We start from the raw sequence: 17889 nt of genomic DNA, 5'->3' as shown, positions 1-17889 counted from the left end.
TGTATTTGGGGGAATTTTCGGATCGTAAAGAGTTTCCTGATACCGTAAAAGCGACGATTATTTCGTAGTAGTGTCTATCTATGCGTTCATTGCTACCTAGTTTAAATGTGTTCTTACAAAAGTGTCTGTTTCGCGCTAAACAATTTGAGAAAAAAAAATTACGTGACTGGAAAAATATAGAATCAATCCAGACAATTAGGTGTATAACAGTTCCAGATTTATTCTCGTATGTTACGACATATCAACGTTATAAGCAACACTGTCCTCATAGTTCTAAAAATAATTGTTACATCTTAGAAGTACAGCAGCAAACAGTTTTCCTTTATCCTGTTTTTACCCAATATTTAATTGAAGATAAACAGGTGTCGTATTTCTAAGCGCCATGTTTAATTGGGCCGGTTTAAATTTAGAAAATTGACTTTTTAGTGTTGCCATACTCTTGTTCTGATTCACCGGCCGCTCGCTCGCTTTTAACCTATAAACGAATGGAGAATAAATATACTGTGAATGCTTGGTTAGCTTGTTTCTTTTATATTAATATATGGAACTTTTTGGTGGAGTTTTAAGAATGCCAGAAATATAGGGCTTGGCGAGTTGAATGTTTGCGTGAATTTATAAGCATCTGAAGAAGATGTTTGGAATGAATTTTAACATCGAGAAGATGGTATTGGATTAGACAATGTATTAATAACTGTGAAACTAAACATTGACGACGTGACTTGCATTAATCAGATGCGAAAACAATGTCACTAGATTTAGCGGTCACGCTGGTGACTGCAGCATGAGTACTGGCAGATGAAACAAACTCTTTGTCCAATAAAGGTCATCCACGTCACAAGAAATATGATGTGATGGACTATTTTCAAAACTTTAATAAGATTGTACACCAAAAATAAACTTTACATTCATTTCGGTGCACAGAATTTTGCATAATCACAAATTACGCAGCAAAATCCAAATAAACGTGAAAAACGAAACGTTACATGGAATGGCGCCAAAATCTTTACATAAACAAACATTTATGAGACTACCCACGTGAAGCGAATTGTGAATTCGTCCCGCGGTTTGTTAAAAGGTGTAACGAAAACTATAGCTTGAAAAGATTCTTAAAATCTGCATTATACCTCTAACCTACCTAATGATATAGATGAAGGTAATCAGCACATGTTTGTACAGTTACCATAAAATCTTCACTTGCATATGAGCAGCTAGACAAGTTTCCAAGCTGATCGGGGAAGAGTATACCTATTAGAACAAATGGCTAAACTAGAATATTAAGGAAGAATTTATAAACTAACGGAGTATGTTAAAGGCCATTGCAGCACAAATTACTTTATATTTAGCCCCTGAGCTTGTTCTGTTAAGATCCTAATCACTGGTCAGGAAATGAGAGAGACATATGAATGACTTTTGCTTAAAGAAACCGTACCTAACATCTATGACACTTCAAGGTGTATCCTTTAGTTAGTCAGAATGTTGGCTGATAATAACATTAGTAAGGTACCTTCTTTACGCAACATGCTGCATTATTTCGGGTTTCCAGTCCATGGATCCACTTCCACAAAAGGCTTTTTCATATCAAATTGAAGATTTTCAAGATCACCCACTACCCTTTGCTTCGTCACATCCCTACGTGGAGTGACTGATGCAACCCTCACCCACAACCGCCTACCACCCTATGGGTCATCATTCATCATCATCAGATGAATCAATATGTTAAAAATCTTCTCACTCTCGTATAAATATCATATGTTTTGGTGGAATACTCTCAGTAACACGAAAGCGTTCGAGAGAGCAAGTTAGAAAGGAATTTGTTGAAAAAAACTGTAATAAGTGTTTATTGCCTGTTAGGTATTCAGTGTCAGTGGTTGTGTTATTGTGTGAAACGGAACGACAATGCTCATCATGGCTCCAGTGTCTTTTGGTAAATTAGTGCAATTAATTTAGGGTCCTAAGAGGTGTTAGAAAGTTCTTGGTGCCCGATATTTACATCATGTATAAGTTAATTTAATGTTTAAAAAGTGTTTGTCTTATTTGATAGATGTTTTTAGTTTGTTAGATTGATGATGAATTAATTTACATTATGTTCAACAATTACACATGTAGTTAGGTACACTTTTGTATAACCCAAGCCTTACTGTATTGTAACAGGAAATCCTGTAGCAAATATGGCTAGTTCACATCGAATATTCTGTGTTTATTTTTAGTATTCTTCAAACATTTCACCTACTGCCTGACTGGCCTTTATATTCCCAAATCATAGTATACCTATTTAAATACTGAATACTGGTAGATTTGCCTATCGAATCGACAGTTCACAGTTGCTGACAATCTTAAAAATGACAATGTGTTAGAGAAATCTCCAAAAACGACCACAATGCTAACTAGAGGTACTTAATCACAATAATCACACTCGCTGACGGATGGCCGACGATCGCGTGTCTTCGCGATGGGGCATTAGAAACTGCCGTCTCGCTCCGAAGCGTCCTACAGCAAATGAATTAATTAGATTCCCAGATTTATTATGTTTTTAATTCCGTATGTTATCGCGATAAGTGACGTGTGAATTGCATGTCCGCTACCGTTTTATTGGTGGCGATTAGCAATTATTTTTGTGAAGTAAATATAATGGCAATAGAGTTACCGGTAGTTTGTACATATGTAAATCCACTGCTGGCCTGCCCCAAGGGAGTTGCAAAAATCGCGGACAAAACTATAGTTTTGAACTGGACCTATTTGGCGCAACCTTTTGTTATCTCTATGTTTTTTATTCCTATGTGTATGTAAATAATTTATCTTTCTTCTGGCTTGTGCCAATAATTTATCTTTCTTAGCTTTCACAAAAAGACAAATAAGTCAGATTATATACCAAGAGCGTTTAGAAATAAGCCAAAGGGATTTTCAGCTGCAAAGCGAACCAGTACGTGCCCTGGCTGCAGTTAGCTCAACTCCTTGACACAATTGGCCTTTCTTAACTACTCCTCGCGTCAGGAAGAAGTGGCAATCCGTATCGGAGCTTGCACGGCAAAGTGTTTAGCTTTACATCTTCAAAAGGATGGCTTTTATTGGGTTTGTTCGGAACAGTTAGGGCCTTTAAAATCTCTTTGGATTATTTTACAGTCATAACTGTAGGCATCTTAACAACTTAGTAAGAAGCAAGTCCCGACATAATTTTATATTTAAATATCTCTAAAGAAATTCCGATGAACTTAGCAGGTGATAACAATTCCTTATTTTGAATGTATCCTTGTTTGGATACATTGTGCCCGAGATCTGAGTATTGTAAATCCATATTTGCAAATTCCTGATCATAACCACCAGTCGTAGGATAAAAAATCTTTCGCAAAAAACGCGTAACCTCATTGCCAAAACCAGCCAAAGTTAAGGTTAACAATGCCATTAGTTAAGGTCTATTTCCAAAGCATAATTACTAAGAAACGCTAATGTATTTCGCTAAAAATAAATAAAAAGGCGGTACTCCAACTTTCTCTTAACATTACTCATTGTCGATTTGAATATTTATGAGTTTTTATAGCACTCTTTTAGCTTACCATCTTAAAGTAATCATACTTTTGTAAATTAGCATCTTGTTAAAAACCATTGTTGCTTAGTCATTACACTCATTACTGTTAATACGTGTAATTAATAATTTAAGTCTACTTTTTTATTTTGTGTTTAATATCTCAAAAAAAGTAAAATTTGAAATTTTCGAGTCGAATGTTTTTATTTCAAATCAAATAGGCTTTTGCAGGCTCTGATGATGATGATGTCCTCCTAGCCGATTATCGGCTTCGGCGGCTGTTCTCATGTAAGGAGATTAGCCAACTACGCAGGACATATTATAGTGCACTAGCATTTGCGCAGACACAGGTGCACTCACTATTCCTTAACTCTCATAGCCCGATGGGACGGTAATCCGACACGACCGGAGAGAGATCAGGCGCAGGACCGACATTTACGTGCTCTCCGATGCACGGGTGTATCAATCACCAGCTTCCAGGCTCCGGGCTGCTTTGTGAAAGTCTTCTAAAACCCACAAAGCGATTTCGGCCCGACTCGGGAATCGAACCCGAGACCTCGTGCTCAGCAGCCGCACTTGCGACAGCTAGACCAACGAGGCAGTTAGTGCAGGCTCTAACAAGCTAACGTAGCATGGTTTCGAAAAAGTTGACTTTACGGAGAAGAACCGGAAAGAAACTGAAACGTGGACCTCTTTTTACAAACATATAAATAATTTCCTAGAACTGCATCGGTTTCAAATAATCCCTTTCCCAGGTGGCCTGTTTTAAACGATGCTTCTATAACAGACTAACATCAGACAACCAGTCCTTAAAAAAATACTTATCACTAATTTTCTTTCGCAGAGCACAAAGCAATGGCTCTAGCTACGGCATCAGCGACGATGGAGTCCTCCCAGTCCCTCATCCAGTCGGAGTCGAGGGTCCAGAGGAGTTACCAGGAGGTCCAGGTCTCCGAGCAGAGGACGGTCAAGAAGAAGACCAAGTCCAGACGGCATAAGGATGAAGGGACCATATCGGTGGTAGGTGTCTTTAAAATTTTGATTTTTGGCGAAAATGTTGGTGTTGGTCATAGTTACTAGGGTTCTGGGATGTAAAGGGCTCCTGAAAATAAGTACAGTACCCATAATTACAGTGGTAGCTAAATTCAGTAAGAGCCCTTTAGGGAGCTTTCTGTCTGCTAATCCTATCGTGACAGAATTCTCCATAAAATTTATGAAACCTTTACCACATGTGCTTATGTTTCGGACCAATAATGTACCTTATTATGTACTAGACCCCCAAAAAGCTTTACCACCAGATTGAAAATCTGAATTTTACCTTGCAGCATTGTATTTAACCCATGTCCAAACGACATACCATTTCCTCATTTTATCATTTCTCTTCGTTATTTCCAGTCAAAAAGTTCAGAGAAGCTGTTCAAGAAGATGAAGGCTGCTGACGCTGATGCAGCCCCCCACTGCGAGAAGTGTTCGCGTCCCGTGTATGCCATGGAGAGGATCAAGGCCGAGAGGAGGGTCTGGCACAAGGAGTGCTTCCGGTGCACCCAGTGCAATAAGCAGCTCACGTTAGTATGCTTTGTTCGTCATCATCTCTCGAGGCTATTCCCAACTATGTTGGCTTCCAGTCTAACTGGATGCAGCTGAGTACCAGTGTTTTACATGAAGCGTCTGCCTATCTGAACTCCTCAACCTAGTTAGCAAGTCTGGTTGTCAGACTTTCTGGCTTCTGACTACCCATAACCCGTAACGTAGTCTTGCACTAAAAAATAACGCAATTTGCGCGTTTCACCAACCCACTGATTTATGAGAAAGGTCTTGCTAGGTCTTGGTTTATCTGTCCTAGCTTTAAATGCAGAGGAAGTAAATTTGTGGCTTGTCGCTACAAAATAAATTAAATATTTATTATTGTGTTTTGTACACAGAGTGGAGACTTACCAGAGTGACCACACGACGCTGTACTGCAAGCCGCACTTCAAGCAACTGTTCGAGCCCAAACCTGTGGATGACGATGACGTCACTGACGGTAAATACTCATACTCCTCAAATAAAGTAAATTGAAAGGATATAAAGAATGTTTAGTAATTGTACGAAATCTTCCGAGGTTTGACATATCCTGGAGACCCGGTTAGGTGGTTTCATTAGAACCCATAATTTTTAATGAATATGAGTAGTAAATTAGAGTACATATTTGTTTATTTCATCTAGAATAAAACCGGAAAACCTATTTAGATAATATACGGCGTAGCCTAAAAGGCACAAGTATACTCTACCAAAGTGTTTGAGTTACCCTTCAAGATTACCTGAAAACTCCCAAAGGCATACAAAACTGAGCTTTTACAATTTTTCGCAGCAGCTGCCCCCAAAAAGCACCAGATGATCATCTGCGAGAGCAATCCGGTCGAGTTGCCGCCAGATGTCGTTAGAGGTATGTTATAGTTTTATATTTATGCCAATAGATGGCGCTATATAAAATATTTTGGCGGCTACTATAAAAAGTACCAAAAAAATACTCTAATATTAGAATATACTAATATTGATAAATCAATATTTACAAATAAAGTAATAAAATAATATCTAATATTACATTAAGTACATATTTTTTTGCTTAAACCTTTTGTTAGCTTTGAAATTATACTGAACCAATTTGAAAAAAAACTTTCACTGTTGGGAAGCTACACTATCCCTGAGTGACATGTTTTATCCGGGGATAGGAAGTATAATTTATGTAATGTCCCATATTAACAAATAAATGATTATTATTTAATTTCGAAGTGAAACCGCTGTCGGAAACTATATAGTTAAAAATAAATGAGATATTCACGTCTGATTTCTCTCCACAGCATCAGACAAACCAGACCTTGGCTTGGAGGAGCTCTCCCAGCTGGACGTGAAGTCCAGGTTCGAGGTGTTCGAGCGCAAGGCCAAGTCTCCCGAAGAGCCCCTGCCCCAGGAACCTCGCGTGCCCAGGGAGAAAACCGCCGCCATACTGTCCAAACTTGCCAAGTAAGTTGTCTATATTTATTAACTTATTCGTTTATGAACACAGTTACGCACAGAATACATCCAACAAGAAAAAAATAGAACAATAGGACAAAAGCACGGATTATTTATATTGTACGGCTAAGGGTGTTTGTTTAAACGCACTAAACTCAGGCACTACTAGACCGATTTGGAAAAATCATTTCAGTGATTTAATATTGCCCATTTATCAATGAGCTTTTTATCCGGATGCGTGGAGTTGTTCTTAGTTTTGCTATACTTTTTAACATGTAGTGTCTCACGGTTATACCCACGTTCTGAGGAACATACTTCCAGTGCTACCTTTACATTAATTACATAAGCGAAACAAACAAATATATAAATGTTAATTCACTTCTGTTCGGATTAAATTATGTATTCACGGTTTTAGCACTACCATTCCATAGTAAAAGCCTAATAAAAAAAAATTTTAACCGGCTTGACTTTTATATTATAAAAACTCGCAGAGTTAATTAAATACGTTTGAACTGTAATTGCACTTTAAAAATACAGACCACTCCAGCAACCAATTTGCACCTGCAACCAAAACCGCCAAAAACTCTCAAATATAGAAAATATAATAATAAAGTATCAAAATGATTCACTCCCTGTATACTCAGTCCACTTGCGTCAGCGCAGACTAGCTGGTCTATTTTTGTTGCGCATGAGAACGGCGGCCGGTACTTAGTAGCGAGTGTTACCATATGTAATGTGTACATTGATGGCTATATTACGAAATATTGTTATATTTTAATGTCAGACTGAATTTTAGGGGACTTTTTAAACCTTGGTAGGTATTTGTGAAGAAACTATTTGGCGTGCATAAAAAATAGGTAACAATTTTGTCTTGATAATACATTTCATTTAGATCGATTTGCACGACTTCAAACGCCAAAAAGAGTATTTTTTTCTGGATGAAATTAATTTCTCCTCATTACATGTAAAAATAAAATTACGTTTAATGTCCAATGTAATTATGTGAAAACTATAAATAATAATAATCATCTTAGTTAACAAAACAAAAGTTTAACCTTATATTGTACCTAATATAAGATACACCCAACCAAGCAATGTATTCTAAACCTCTCGAATACTTCAATTCCACTCAACAGCATTTTTTCAGTAACCCAACATGTTTCATAGGGTTTTTTGTCGGCAAACTATTTTACATCTCTCCTACACCTTACCACTTCGAGATAAGGATGAAAATCCCATGTTTTTAAGTTAACATTAATTTGGTAATTACTAAGAAACTGATGGCTATCACATTTTACACGGCGTGCCGTGAAAGTCGAACGAGAAATTAGTTTAGAAATTATTTTTATAAACTGTTTGACGTGATAACGTGAATTTTATGTGGTGAAGATTTGTCTGGAAGTTTTTTGTGTGGTCTAGTTGTCTGGAACTTTTGGGAATAATGCACAGGTATTAAAAAATTGAAAATAAATTCAATAAAATATTACATTTTGGAATTCTGCCCTTCAATACTCGTGAAAAAAGATGTGAAAGATAGCCATGTGTATCTCTGTAGTTATTAAAGAAGTTCAACCTGTTCTGCTTTATCATAGTGCAATCGGATTTCTTATGCGCTACTAAACCTATCATCACACTTTTTGGAATATTGTCCCTTTGTGTATTTGACCTGACGACGAAACGAGTTTAGTGTGTTTTTGTAAATTTTATTCTGGTTATCTCTTTCTGGCTACCGGTAACTTGTATATCATATCACTTTGTGACGTTTCATAGGAGCCTGCAAAAGCCTATCTATACTAATATTATAAAGCTGAAGAGTTTGTTTGTTTGCACGCGCTAATCTCAGAAACTACTGGTCCGATTTGAAAATTTCTTTCTCAATTTCTCAATTCATTTCTCAATTCAGTGTTAGATAGCCCATTTATCGAGGAAGGCTATAGGCTACTTTTTATCCCGGCACGGGATGTAGTTCCCACGGGATGCGGGTGAAACCGCTGGCAGAAGCTAGTTTGAAATAAAAACATTTGACTTTGGACTTGTACCTACAATAAATATTTTTTTTAGGTTCAAAGCGAAGGGCATGGACGTGGGCGTATCGGACGACTACCTGAACGGCGTGCCGGTCGAGCACAGCTCCAGCGAGCCTGAGGATGATGAGGATGGTGAGATTACACACTTTTATTTTGGTACTCAGAGCATATCTTCTATCTATGTTTTATAGAGGTAGGTAATATCACATGGTTTATTTGGTAAGAAGTGTCCTGTCAGTAATTTAGGTCCAATAATAATTAAATCTGAATTAAAATGATTAGTCGGACTAAACCATACTCTGTAACAATCAGTCCCGGCTTCGATATTGCAGTATTCGTGTGTACGTAGCGTACGCTAGCATCATGTAGCTTGCCACCACGACACATGAATTAAATATTGCCAATATCTTACCTATCTCCTTTAAATAGAATATTGAGTACGGCGGTTAATTCCATTCTACACTTAACAGACGAAGACTCAGTACTAAAGAAATCGTACAAGCACACCGCCAGCCGCGAGCAACCAGTCTCATTCTGCAACATGAGCGAGATCGTGGGCAAGTTCGAGACCGGCCAGCACTCCTCCTCCGAGAGACATCGCGAGAGGAAGCAGGAGATACAGAACATACGCAGCAGGCTGTTCATGGTGAGTGTAGCCCACTGCTGGCCAACAATGTACTAAGTGTATCGTGGGCAAGTTCGAGACCGGCCAGCACTCCTCCTCCGAGAGACATCGCGAGAGGAAGCAGGAGATACAGAACATACGCAGCAGGCTGTTCATGGTGAGTGTAGCCCACTGCTGGGCAAGAACTGACTGTTTTGTCCATGGTTGGGCAAAAATGGTGCAGGTCCGGGCAGAAGATTTTAATTCTCAATTTTTATATCAATAAAACTAAAGTAACATTTAAGGAACTGTCGAATATTCGGCCATTATTTGTATTAATAAGAAAAGCTCTCTAACCATGATGTCATTGTTTCAGGGCAAACAAGCTAAAATCAAGGAGATGTATGAACAGTCAGTGCTGCAGAGCGAACAAGGTAAGATATATTTTTAAATAATTTTGTTTACAAAATAAATAATTTTTTAAATAATTTTATCCGAGATGTCAATAAAGAACATAAATATTTTTATAATTAACAAAAAATTAAGCCAACTAAGCGTATCAAGAAATACTCTATCGCTGCTAAGTAACAGTGTTTTTGAATTAATGTCTACTTTTGTATTCCTTTACAACACAACATTTTCGTACCAGTGAAACAAAAAAAAATTATCAAAACTTATAATGAAGCGAACAAAATAAATTACCCAATAAGAGTCAGTTGCCAAACATTTACAAAGAATACGACAAAAAATAACGATAACAATATTTATTTTAGACACTTCTAATTTCAACGAAAACGAAATGGCTTCTGAAACTGAAGGTAACTTGTTCATAGCACATTGCCGTCTGTAGTTAGTTGATTTGATACATAACATAATGAATTTCTTCTGTCATTTCGCTCAATCTGTTCAGTCTATTGTCTCAGTCTGTTATTATACTTGCACACAACACATAAGCATCATTCCACATCTTCATACATTCTTGGGGCTTTCTTTACTACCGTTGAAGCATAAAAACATTTTTGCTACACAATCAGTCTATATCTCGTTATTCTAACTGGCTAGGAAAGACTTACTTTTGTATATACTTTTGTATAACATATTATTATTTTATCATGAACATAAATCATTGAATTTATTTCAAAAATTCTTTCACTGTTGGTAAGCTAGATAATTGCCCAGTCACAAAAGCTATATTTTGTCCGTGTACGAGAAGCCGATTCCCCGAGGTGCAGATGAAACCAGCACCTCGGGGAAGGAAAACAGCTAATAATTAAATAAATAGATAAAATCTTACTTAAATTATATTTTTGCAATATTTCAGGAGTAACGTCAGCAGATAAGATTTCCCGTGAATTGGACCTGAACGCGGAGAAGGCTCGCGCTATCAAACAGCGCTTTGAAAACGGAGAGCTCTTCAACGATGAGAACCAACCGCCCAAGAACCGGGAGATTGATGATAGAGCGCTTTTTAATGAAGGTACGTGAAAAACATCAAAATAAATGTGTTAGTCTATTATGTTATGTGCATTCAGAAAAAGTGAGTTAATAGATCCATAATTATAAAATACTTGAAAACTAAAATCTTAACTGCAAAAGCGAAAAGCGACTGTTGTTATTCTCAAGATATGATCTGTAGGTGACGGTAATATATGGGGAACTTTATTGTTCAGGTATTTTGTTACTAACCCTACACATGCTATCAACTAATTGCCAAACAACTAATTGATATTATAATATGTGCTCTTTTCGTTAATAATAGTCTGTGTTGTGTCCAGGTATCGGCAAGAAGTCTCGCTCCATCTTCTTGGAGCTGGACGCGAACGCCAAGAATCTGCCCCCCACCTCCCCACCCCCATCCGACGTGCCCAAGCGCAAGGAGATCGTGAGTATAGTAAAATTCATACCATCACTAGACTAGAATCCATTACTGGTTTAACTCGAGACTACTTCGCATACCCGGAAAGAATTTTCAAATCAGACTGGTACACCTTGAAGTTAGCAAGATCAAATAATCATACAAAAAACGACAACGAGTATAGACATTCTGACAAATAGTTGCTTATTTCTATCTTTTTGTGAAAAAAGCTTCTTCTGGTATGAACATTATTTATATTTTATTGCGACAAGTGCCATGTCAGCAATCAATAAGCCTTTAATTAAGCTGTCTTTCCCCTAACTACCCAAAGAATCTTTTTTCTGAAATAAATCTCTAATTACTTCCACAGCCATTCATCCCCAAAGACGTGGTCCGTGCTGCCGACAAGTTAGAAGACGTCAAGATCGAGACGTCTGACATTTCAGACCGGTTCAAGTTCTTCGAGACCTACCAGCCCAAGAGCGAGCGCAAGGAGTTCCGCATGACGCCGCCTAGGCAGACACAGGTATTGTTGACTAATACATATACATACATATTGTAAGCGGTGGATGTAGGTCAATCAGAAATCTGAATAATTGCTTTTTAGGTAATCTGTAATTAGACTGTCTCGTTGATCTAGTTGTCGCAAGTGTGGCTGCTGAGCACGAGGTCTCGGGTTCGACTCCCGGGTCGGGATGAAAACACTTTGTGGGTTTTAGAAACTTCCACAAAGCAGCCCGAAGTCTGGAAGTTGGTGATTGATTCACCCGTACATCGGAGAGCACGTTAATGTTGGTCCTGCTTGTGATCTCTCTCCGGTGGTGTCGGATTGCCGCCCCATCGGGTAATGAGAGTGATGGAATAGTGAGTGCACCTGTGTCTGCGCAAATGCTTGTGCACTATAATATGTCCTGCGCTGCTGGCTAATCTCTTTATGTGAGAACAGCCGCCGTGGCCAATGATCAGGTTCTGTGTCATTTAAATGATGTATGTACTTTTTTAGAAGAAAAAGTTATATTTCTTTTTCTCTATTCCGTAGCGTGCTAAGTCCCCATCTCCTGAGATCTACCACGAGCCCAGCGTGGTGCGGGCAGAGGAGGCGGCCACCGACACCAGCGTGGCAGCAGCCAGGCACACCGCGCAGCGCATGATCTCCGTCTTCCGCCAGCTCGAGCACCAGCAGAACAAGCCTGATGATAGCCAAGGTACTGACATCATCGTCTACCTAGCCTCTTTCTCACTGTGTTGGAGTCGGCTTCCAGTCTAACCGGATGCAGCTGAGTATCAATGTGCCACATGTGCTAAGATTGGTTGTCAGACTTTCTAGTTTCTGGCTACCCGGAACGACTGCCAAAAATGTTCAATGACAGTCGGGACCGTTTATCGTGCCTTCCGAAACACGGGAGAACTCGCCATGGCAAGACTCATCCACAGATCGACCGCGCCAAGCGTTGCTTAACCTTATAATCGATCTATCCGACTTTGACTTAGCCACGAGCTCTTCGTTTTTAGTTCGCACTCACAAAAGTTTATAACTAGGTACTTATCTAATAATCGTCTTTTAAGACCAAATAAATGTACGTCCATATTATATCTTCTGTTTCCTTCCTTCCCCAGGCCCCAAGCCCCTGAAGAGGTTCACCCCTCCCCCTCCCGGCGAGAACAACCACCAGGGGGAGTCCTCCGAGGAGTACTCCTCAGAGGAGGAATATGAGGAGGACAGCGAGGATGAGAGGCGCAGGGTCTACCTGGAAGCGCGGCAGAGGGATGAGGCGCTTAAACAGGTATGTTAGAGCTGAGTTTTCTGAGCTTTGTTATATACCCTTACTTTATCATTGAATTAATAAGGAGATTTTGTTTTAATATTTTAATATAAAAATGCTTAAATTGTGCAATGTCCAACGTGGAAGAGTGATACCTTAATAGAAAGCTCTTGGCAGCCAAATAAGATTCCAATGGAAACGATAGTTTTTTATAGTATTTAAAAATGACAATTTTAATATTGTTTATCATTTAGCAGTCATGGAACCTATTCGAAATAGAATCAAACTTGGCTACCATAGGATAAAATAAAGTAGTCAAAAAGTTTCATTACTTTTGAACAATATAAAAAAATATAGGGTCCAAAATGACTCGAGCTCCTTTAAATGTTCTTAATATTGAATGTAACTTTATATACCAACGCGTATTTACCTTTACCTTACTTTCAGGCGCAACAGCTAGCCCGCACGAAGAGTTTCCGCGACCGCTTCGAGCACTGGTCGGAGTCCGAGCCGCAACGCTCCCCCTCCAGCGTCGTCATCGAGCGACACGCCGACAACGATGACGACGGAGAGTCACAGCTCGAAACTGCCAAGAGGTAACCCTCATCTGCCTAGCTTTTTATTTTTTTAGATAGTATACTTTATTTGAATAAGTAATTGTATAGTTTTTGGAATGTTTGGAATGTTTTGGAACTTGGCAAATATTTAATGCCTAATTAGTATGTCAGATTGTTTATTTTTAATCATATTGTTGCTAAATGTATTTACAATGTTTTCGGCCTCATTTAATTCCTCAACAGAGTTTTTAATTAAAAAGACCTTTCAAAATTGTGCTCTGTAATTAGCTATGACATTTTTAACAGAGTTTTATAAAAAAAGTGATTGCAAAATTGTGCTACCCTACAATTTATTTAATTCGTGTTTTTTGTCATAATGCAGTCAGGTCTGTAAAAACAGTAGGCGGTTTGAATAATAATATACGTGTTGTTCGCAGCTTGCGTCAGAAATTCGAGAGTATGAACGTGACGCAGACGAATGTAACGAAAACCTTCGTGCCCAAAGTCAACAGATTTGTGGTAAGTTCAATTATTATGCATTTCATCTTTTCTGTAAAATTATGTTCATAATTTTGTCCCACACAAATCTTGTTCTGTACATTAGAAACTAAAAGTATAATTGACGCAGTAATTTGGAAGTAATGCGAATGCGAGTACAGTCAACTTCAGGTCAGTGGTAACAGTTTTATAAGAAAATCGTACTTATTACTATTGAGTTAAGGTGCATGACTTGCACAAGGCGGCTGGCAGGCGCTGGATGCGAGCAGCCGAAAATCGATCTCAGTGGCGTGCACTTGGAGAGGCCTATGTCCAGCAGTGGACTGCGATAGGCTGATGATGATGATGATGAAGGTGCATGACAGTTACCACTGATGTGCAGTCTACCGCACATGCATTTCGGATTCCTTTATAAGAATCATCGAATTTCAAAAAAATTGCGGTGATAATATTAACTTTACTAAGTTATAAAATATGTACTACAAAAATGACTTGCAGATATGTTCTTTTATAGATATATTTAGATATATTTTTCTTTTGTCCACAGTGACCGCCTCGAGTTAACTACCACACCAACCAAAGCATTATTAACATTATCGTTGTAAAGTCTCCTATAATAACTACTTGCCAACTATTTTATTGTAGTTCATAAGTATTGGTTGTAGTCTATTGACAAATTGACGGATATTCTCTAGAGTAGACATATTTATTTACATTTGGATAACACGACTGATAGAGAATGCATTTTAATACAAAAAAGTGCCTTAGAACCTGCAATTTACAAAATGAGTGTTTTAGAAAAAATATATAGGTACAGAGTTTTATAGTCGAATCTCGTTTTTTAGATAAATCAATTTATGATGTTTTTTAGAGTATTGTTCAAAACGTATTCATTTTCGTATTTTTCATGAAAATCATTTAATTTAATATCTATTTATAATGTTACATAAAATATGTGGAAACATTTTATGTTGTAAGCTTAGTCACATGTTAATGTAGAGAGAATTATCAGAATACTCAGTAAGATATACCATTTATATCTTATTTATGAGGAATTCTTTATTTATCTTATTTACTCTAGTTTATTTTTTTCTTAAACTTTTTATTTATAAGTGTCGTCCTTGCCGATCACGTGTTGTGATTTTTTCAACTGGCAACCCTGTACTCTGTCTTGCCAGAATATAGTTATAATTTAATCTCTCTGTGCCATCTCAATGTTCTATTAATCTCGTATTATTTAATAATTATTACTATTGTTCATAATATCGCATGTTTATATTAATTGATACATCTTGAATTGTATTTTAGGTAATTTTTATTATGTGACTGAATATTGGATTCTCTGTATTTATTTGTTTGTACTTAAAAAGTTTTGCCGATTTTTATATTATTCGAGAGTAAGGAAATGATTAAATGACAAAATTTTCATTCCTGTTTTCATTTCTATAATTTCTGAAACATTATATTCTATGACAAACGGCTACCCCTGTCTAAAAACAAATAAAAGTTGGTATTTCAAAAATAATCTATTTATTTAATGAAAAATACAATATAATAAAAAACGCAAATTAATAAGGTCAAATAAATTACTTGAGAGACATTTTACCTAAATGTCATTTAGGTACATGTAGGTATAGTTGGCACCATAGATGTAGCATTTAGCACCGTTTGACAGATTGGCAATATGAAGGAGATAAGAAAATATGTATAGTGGATGCATACGGGCGAGTAAGATAAATAGACAAGACGCCAATACGTTATAGGGGTTGTAACATCCAATCGTAAATTATCTTTTAAATTTTAATTTATTTTATCCAATCTTTGACAGATTTCTCAAACAACATGTATGCCAGTTACCTACTAGTACCTGATCGTTTTCGTCATGCCTGTCGTACCTACGTTATTTGACCTACAAGAAAGGGTTTGACCTACCTGTATTATGGCATTAACGCTCATCTTTCTTTCCTCCTCGTTAAAACCATAATGACGTCATATATCCCCAGAAAAATAATAATTTATTAGAAATATATGAATCAGTTCAGTCTAACTGACCACAGCATTGCCCCCATTCACGCACACTGACGTACAAACGTTTTGATAACACACCTCATTACCAATCTATCGTTTATACCACATCTATGGTAGGGACATGATCGAATTACAATTAAAAGAGTATACAAACAATACATTAATTACAAATGACGTAGTGTATGTAAACATTTCTGTCAAAATACGCCATAATATAAAGATGTAATGTTATTTAATGTCACACAACATAGCTACTCCTCTTAGAATCCAATGGTCTGGGTTCTTAATGGTAGGTAGCCAGAGGGGCGTGATGAACGTCAAACCGGTTCGTACAGGCTTCTTGTATACCGGACACTGTTTAAGTAATTATAAATTATTTTTGTCAATTAATTAAAAGACAGCCATAAAAAATAACTCGTGGCAACACTAATGCTTTTCAGTTAACATGGCAACACTCACAACACAATAGGCCGATGCTGAACATAGTTGAGGTCTATGTTCAGCAGTGGACGTCCTATGGCTGAGATGATGATGATGACTGATACAATATTACATGCATGATGCAGAACCTACTTTGTAAATTAATGAATATCAATAGTGGGTGGCGCCAAATATCATAATTGCCACGAGTTTTTTGACTAACTGTAAGTTTCTTTCAATCCGAATTAAGCAAGCTTGGTGACTAATACGCAATCCTTCTCTGTGTGAGAGGAGGCCCAGCATTGCGACGATAAAAAGACTGATTATGATGAAGTTTCTTTACCGAGGAAATACTATACGAATTGTGGGTGACTGTTCAGTTGATGTGCTTAATGTTAATAAATAAATACCTGGTACAGCTTAGGGTCCTTGGGAGCAGTGGAATTGATGGCATAAACATGGACCACTGGCAGCACCGTGAACACCACTTTGATGGTGGACTCACACAGACGCAGGTTGCGCCGGTCCCACCCCGCGCCGTCCAGGAACACGCCGTGAATGTATACACCCTCCTGTAATTATTAAAACGGAAATTAAAAACAAAACAGCTATGTTGACTGACGGCCGTTCCAAATACATTGAAAATATGTCAAATTCATCATCATCAGCTTTTAAAAAAGAAATTCACAAGACATTTGCTTGCCAGCACAATTTTGCTCGAACTATTGTTACGGAGACGCAAACACAAAAGACTGACCCCAGCAACCGTTTTTTAAAGCACTGAAGAACTGTCTATTCACAATCTATTGATTCTTCTTGTAGAAACTAATAAACTATCTATCTACCGTCTACGGTCGTTTCGTCTTGTAACACAATAATTGTACGAATTAAAGTAAATAAATATATTACCGGTGGTGGAGTCTTAATTTCCTCGTAAGTGAATTTGGTGACATCGTTATGCAACGTGACCATGTCGAGAGCCCAGCCCTTGTGCGCACGCGTCACTTCCTGACGCATGGCCGTCAAGAAACCTGACAAGTTATGTTGTGATATGAAGGTAATTTAATTTTTCCAAACAGTTGATCTCATGAAGAAGTCCTGAACCACCAAGAAACTACATAGATACTTTTTTTAAACATTATAATTTACAATAGTTTTCTAGCTATTCTTGAGAAAGTTATGCAAAAACAAATTACGCTACGCTAATAATTAAGTCTGTTTTAATAAATTATAATCATAATAAAATTTTGTGCAACTGTAAAGAGAAAAACAATTTATACAATTCAAGAATTAACATTGGGTATATAACATGAAAAGTTAAAAAAGACACCAACCACCAACATATTTCATCCTTTACCTTGCGGATTAAAAAATCCAGTCATCCAAAAGGAATTCGGTCTGGCCTGAAAGCACCACGTCGAGAACTGTATGGTTCGCTCCAAGAACTCCGTGAACCAAAACCCTAGCGTCGACGATGACCAGGAGCTCCTCAACCAGATGTTGGGTACCTTGGCATCATAGATATTGTCCAAGGAGTCCCTAAGTGCCTGAAGTAATAAAGAACAACTTGAAGTTCACTTCGGAACCACAAGGTTGCAGGCTTGCTTGTGACAAATGCGTGCG

The 17889-nt window shown here is 37.6% G+C and overlaps 3 protein-coding genes across 3 annotated transcripts in view; 1 reads left to right on the top strand and 2 right to left on the bottom strand.

Annotated features, from left to right (window-relative positions):
• LOC110375042 (filamin-A) overlaps positions 1 to 3903 on the bottom strand; it is a 307158-nt gene extending 303255 nt beyond the window's left edge. Inside the window, exon 1 of the mRNA XM_064041774.1 lies at positions 3893 to 3903. The gene's annotated coding sequence lies outside the window, so the exon portion shown is untranslated. The remainder of the gene's footprint in view (positions 1 to 3892) is intronic.
• Positions 1769 to 15246, top strand: LOC110372410 (LIM domain and actin-binding protein 1). Its single transcript, XM_064041784.1, has 17 exons — positions 1769 to 1924; positions 4365 to 4540; positions 4916 to 5085; positions 5443 to 5543; positions 5874 to 5945; positions 6361 to 6523; positions 8576 to 8673; positions 9012 to 9187; positions 9522 to 9579; positions 10467 to 10622; positions 10921 to 11027; positions 11371 to 11526; positions 12040 to 12205; positions 12618 to 12784; positions 13211 to 13359; positions 13758 to 13839; positions 14366 to 15246. The coding sequence occupies exons 1-17, from the start codon at positions 1897 to 1899 to the stop codon at positions 14366 to 14368; spliced, it is 2028 nt and encodes a 675-aa protein (XP_063897854.1). The 5' UTR covers positions 1769 to 1896; the 3' UTR covers positions 14369 to 15246.
• A 78-nt stretch (positions 15247 to 15324) lies between these two features.
• The window catches only part of LOC110372416 (dynein axonemal heavy chain 8), a 51393-nt gene continuing 48828 nt past the window's right edge, over positions 15325 to 17889 (bottom strand). The window contains exons 88-91 of the mRNA XM_064041783.1: positions 17624 to 17813; positions 17176 to 17297; positions 16677 to 16838; positions 15325 to 16200 (exon numbers count right to left, since the gene is read on the bottom strand). Coding sequence (XP_063897853.1) covers positions 16075 to 16200; positions 16677 to 16838; positions 17176 to 17297; positions 17624 to 17813 — 600 coding nt within the window. The 3' untranslated portion in view covers positions 15325 to 16074. The remainder of the gene's footprint in view (positions 16201 to 16676; positions 16839 to 17175; positions 17298 to 17623; positions 17814 to 17889) is intronic.

Source organism: Helicoverpa armigera, chromosome 26 (genome assembly GCF_030705265.1).
Source record: "Helicoverpa armigera isolate CAAS_96S chromosome 26, ASM3070526v1, whole genome shotgun sequence".
NCBI lineage: Eukaryota > Metazoa > Arthropoda > Insecta > Lepidoptera > Noctuidae > Helicoverpa > Helicoverpa armigera.
Note: the sequence above shows the minus strand (reverse complement) of the source record. Positions and strands in the feature narration are given on the sequence as shown.

Excerpts from the sequence above, each read along its gene's own strand:
- LOC110372410 (XM_064041784.1), top strand. The coding sequence starts at position 1,897 with ATGCTCATCATGGCTCCAGTGTCTTTTG. Across the intron at positions 6,524-8,575 it reads ATACTGTCCAAACTTGCCAA|GTTCAAAGCGAAGGGCATGG; the intron begins GTAAGTTGTCTA and ends TATTTTTTTTAG. Across the intron at positions 9,188-9,521 it reads TACGCAGCAGGCTGTTCATG|GGCAAACAAGCTAAAATCAA; the intron begins GTGAGTGTAGCC and ends TCATTGTTTCAG.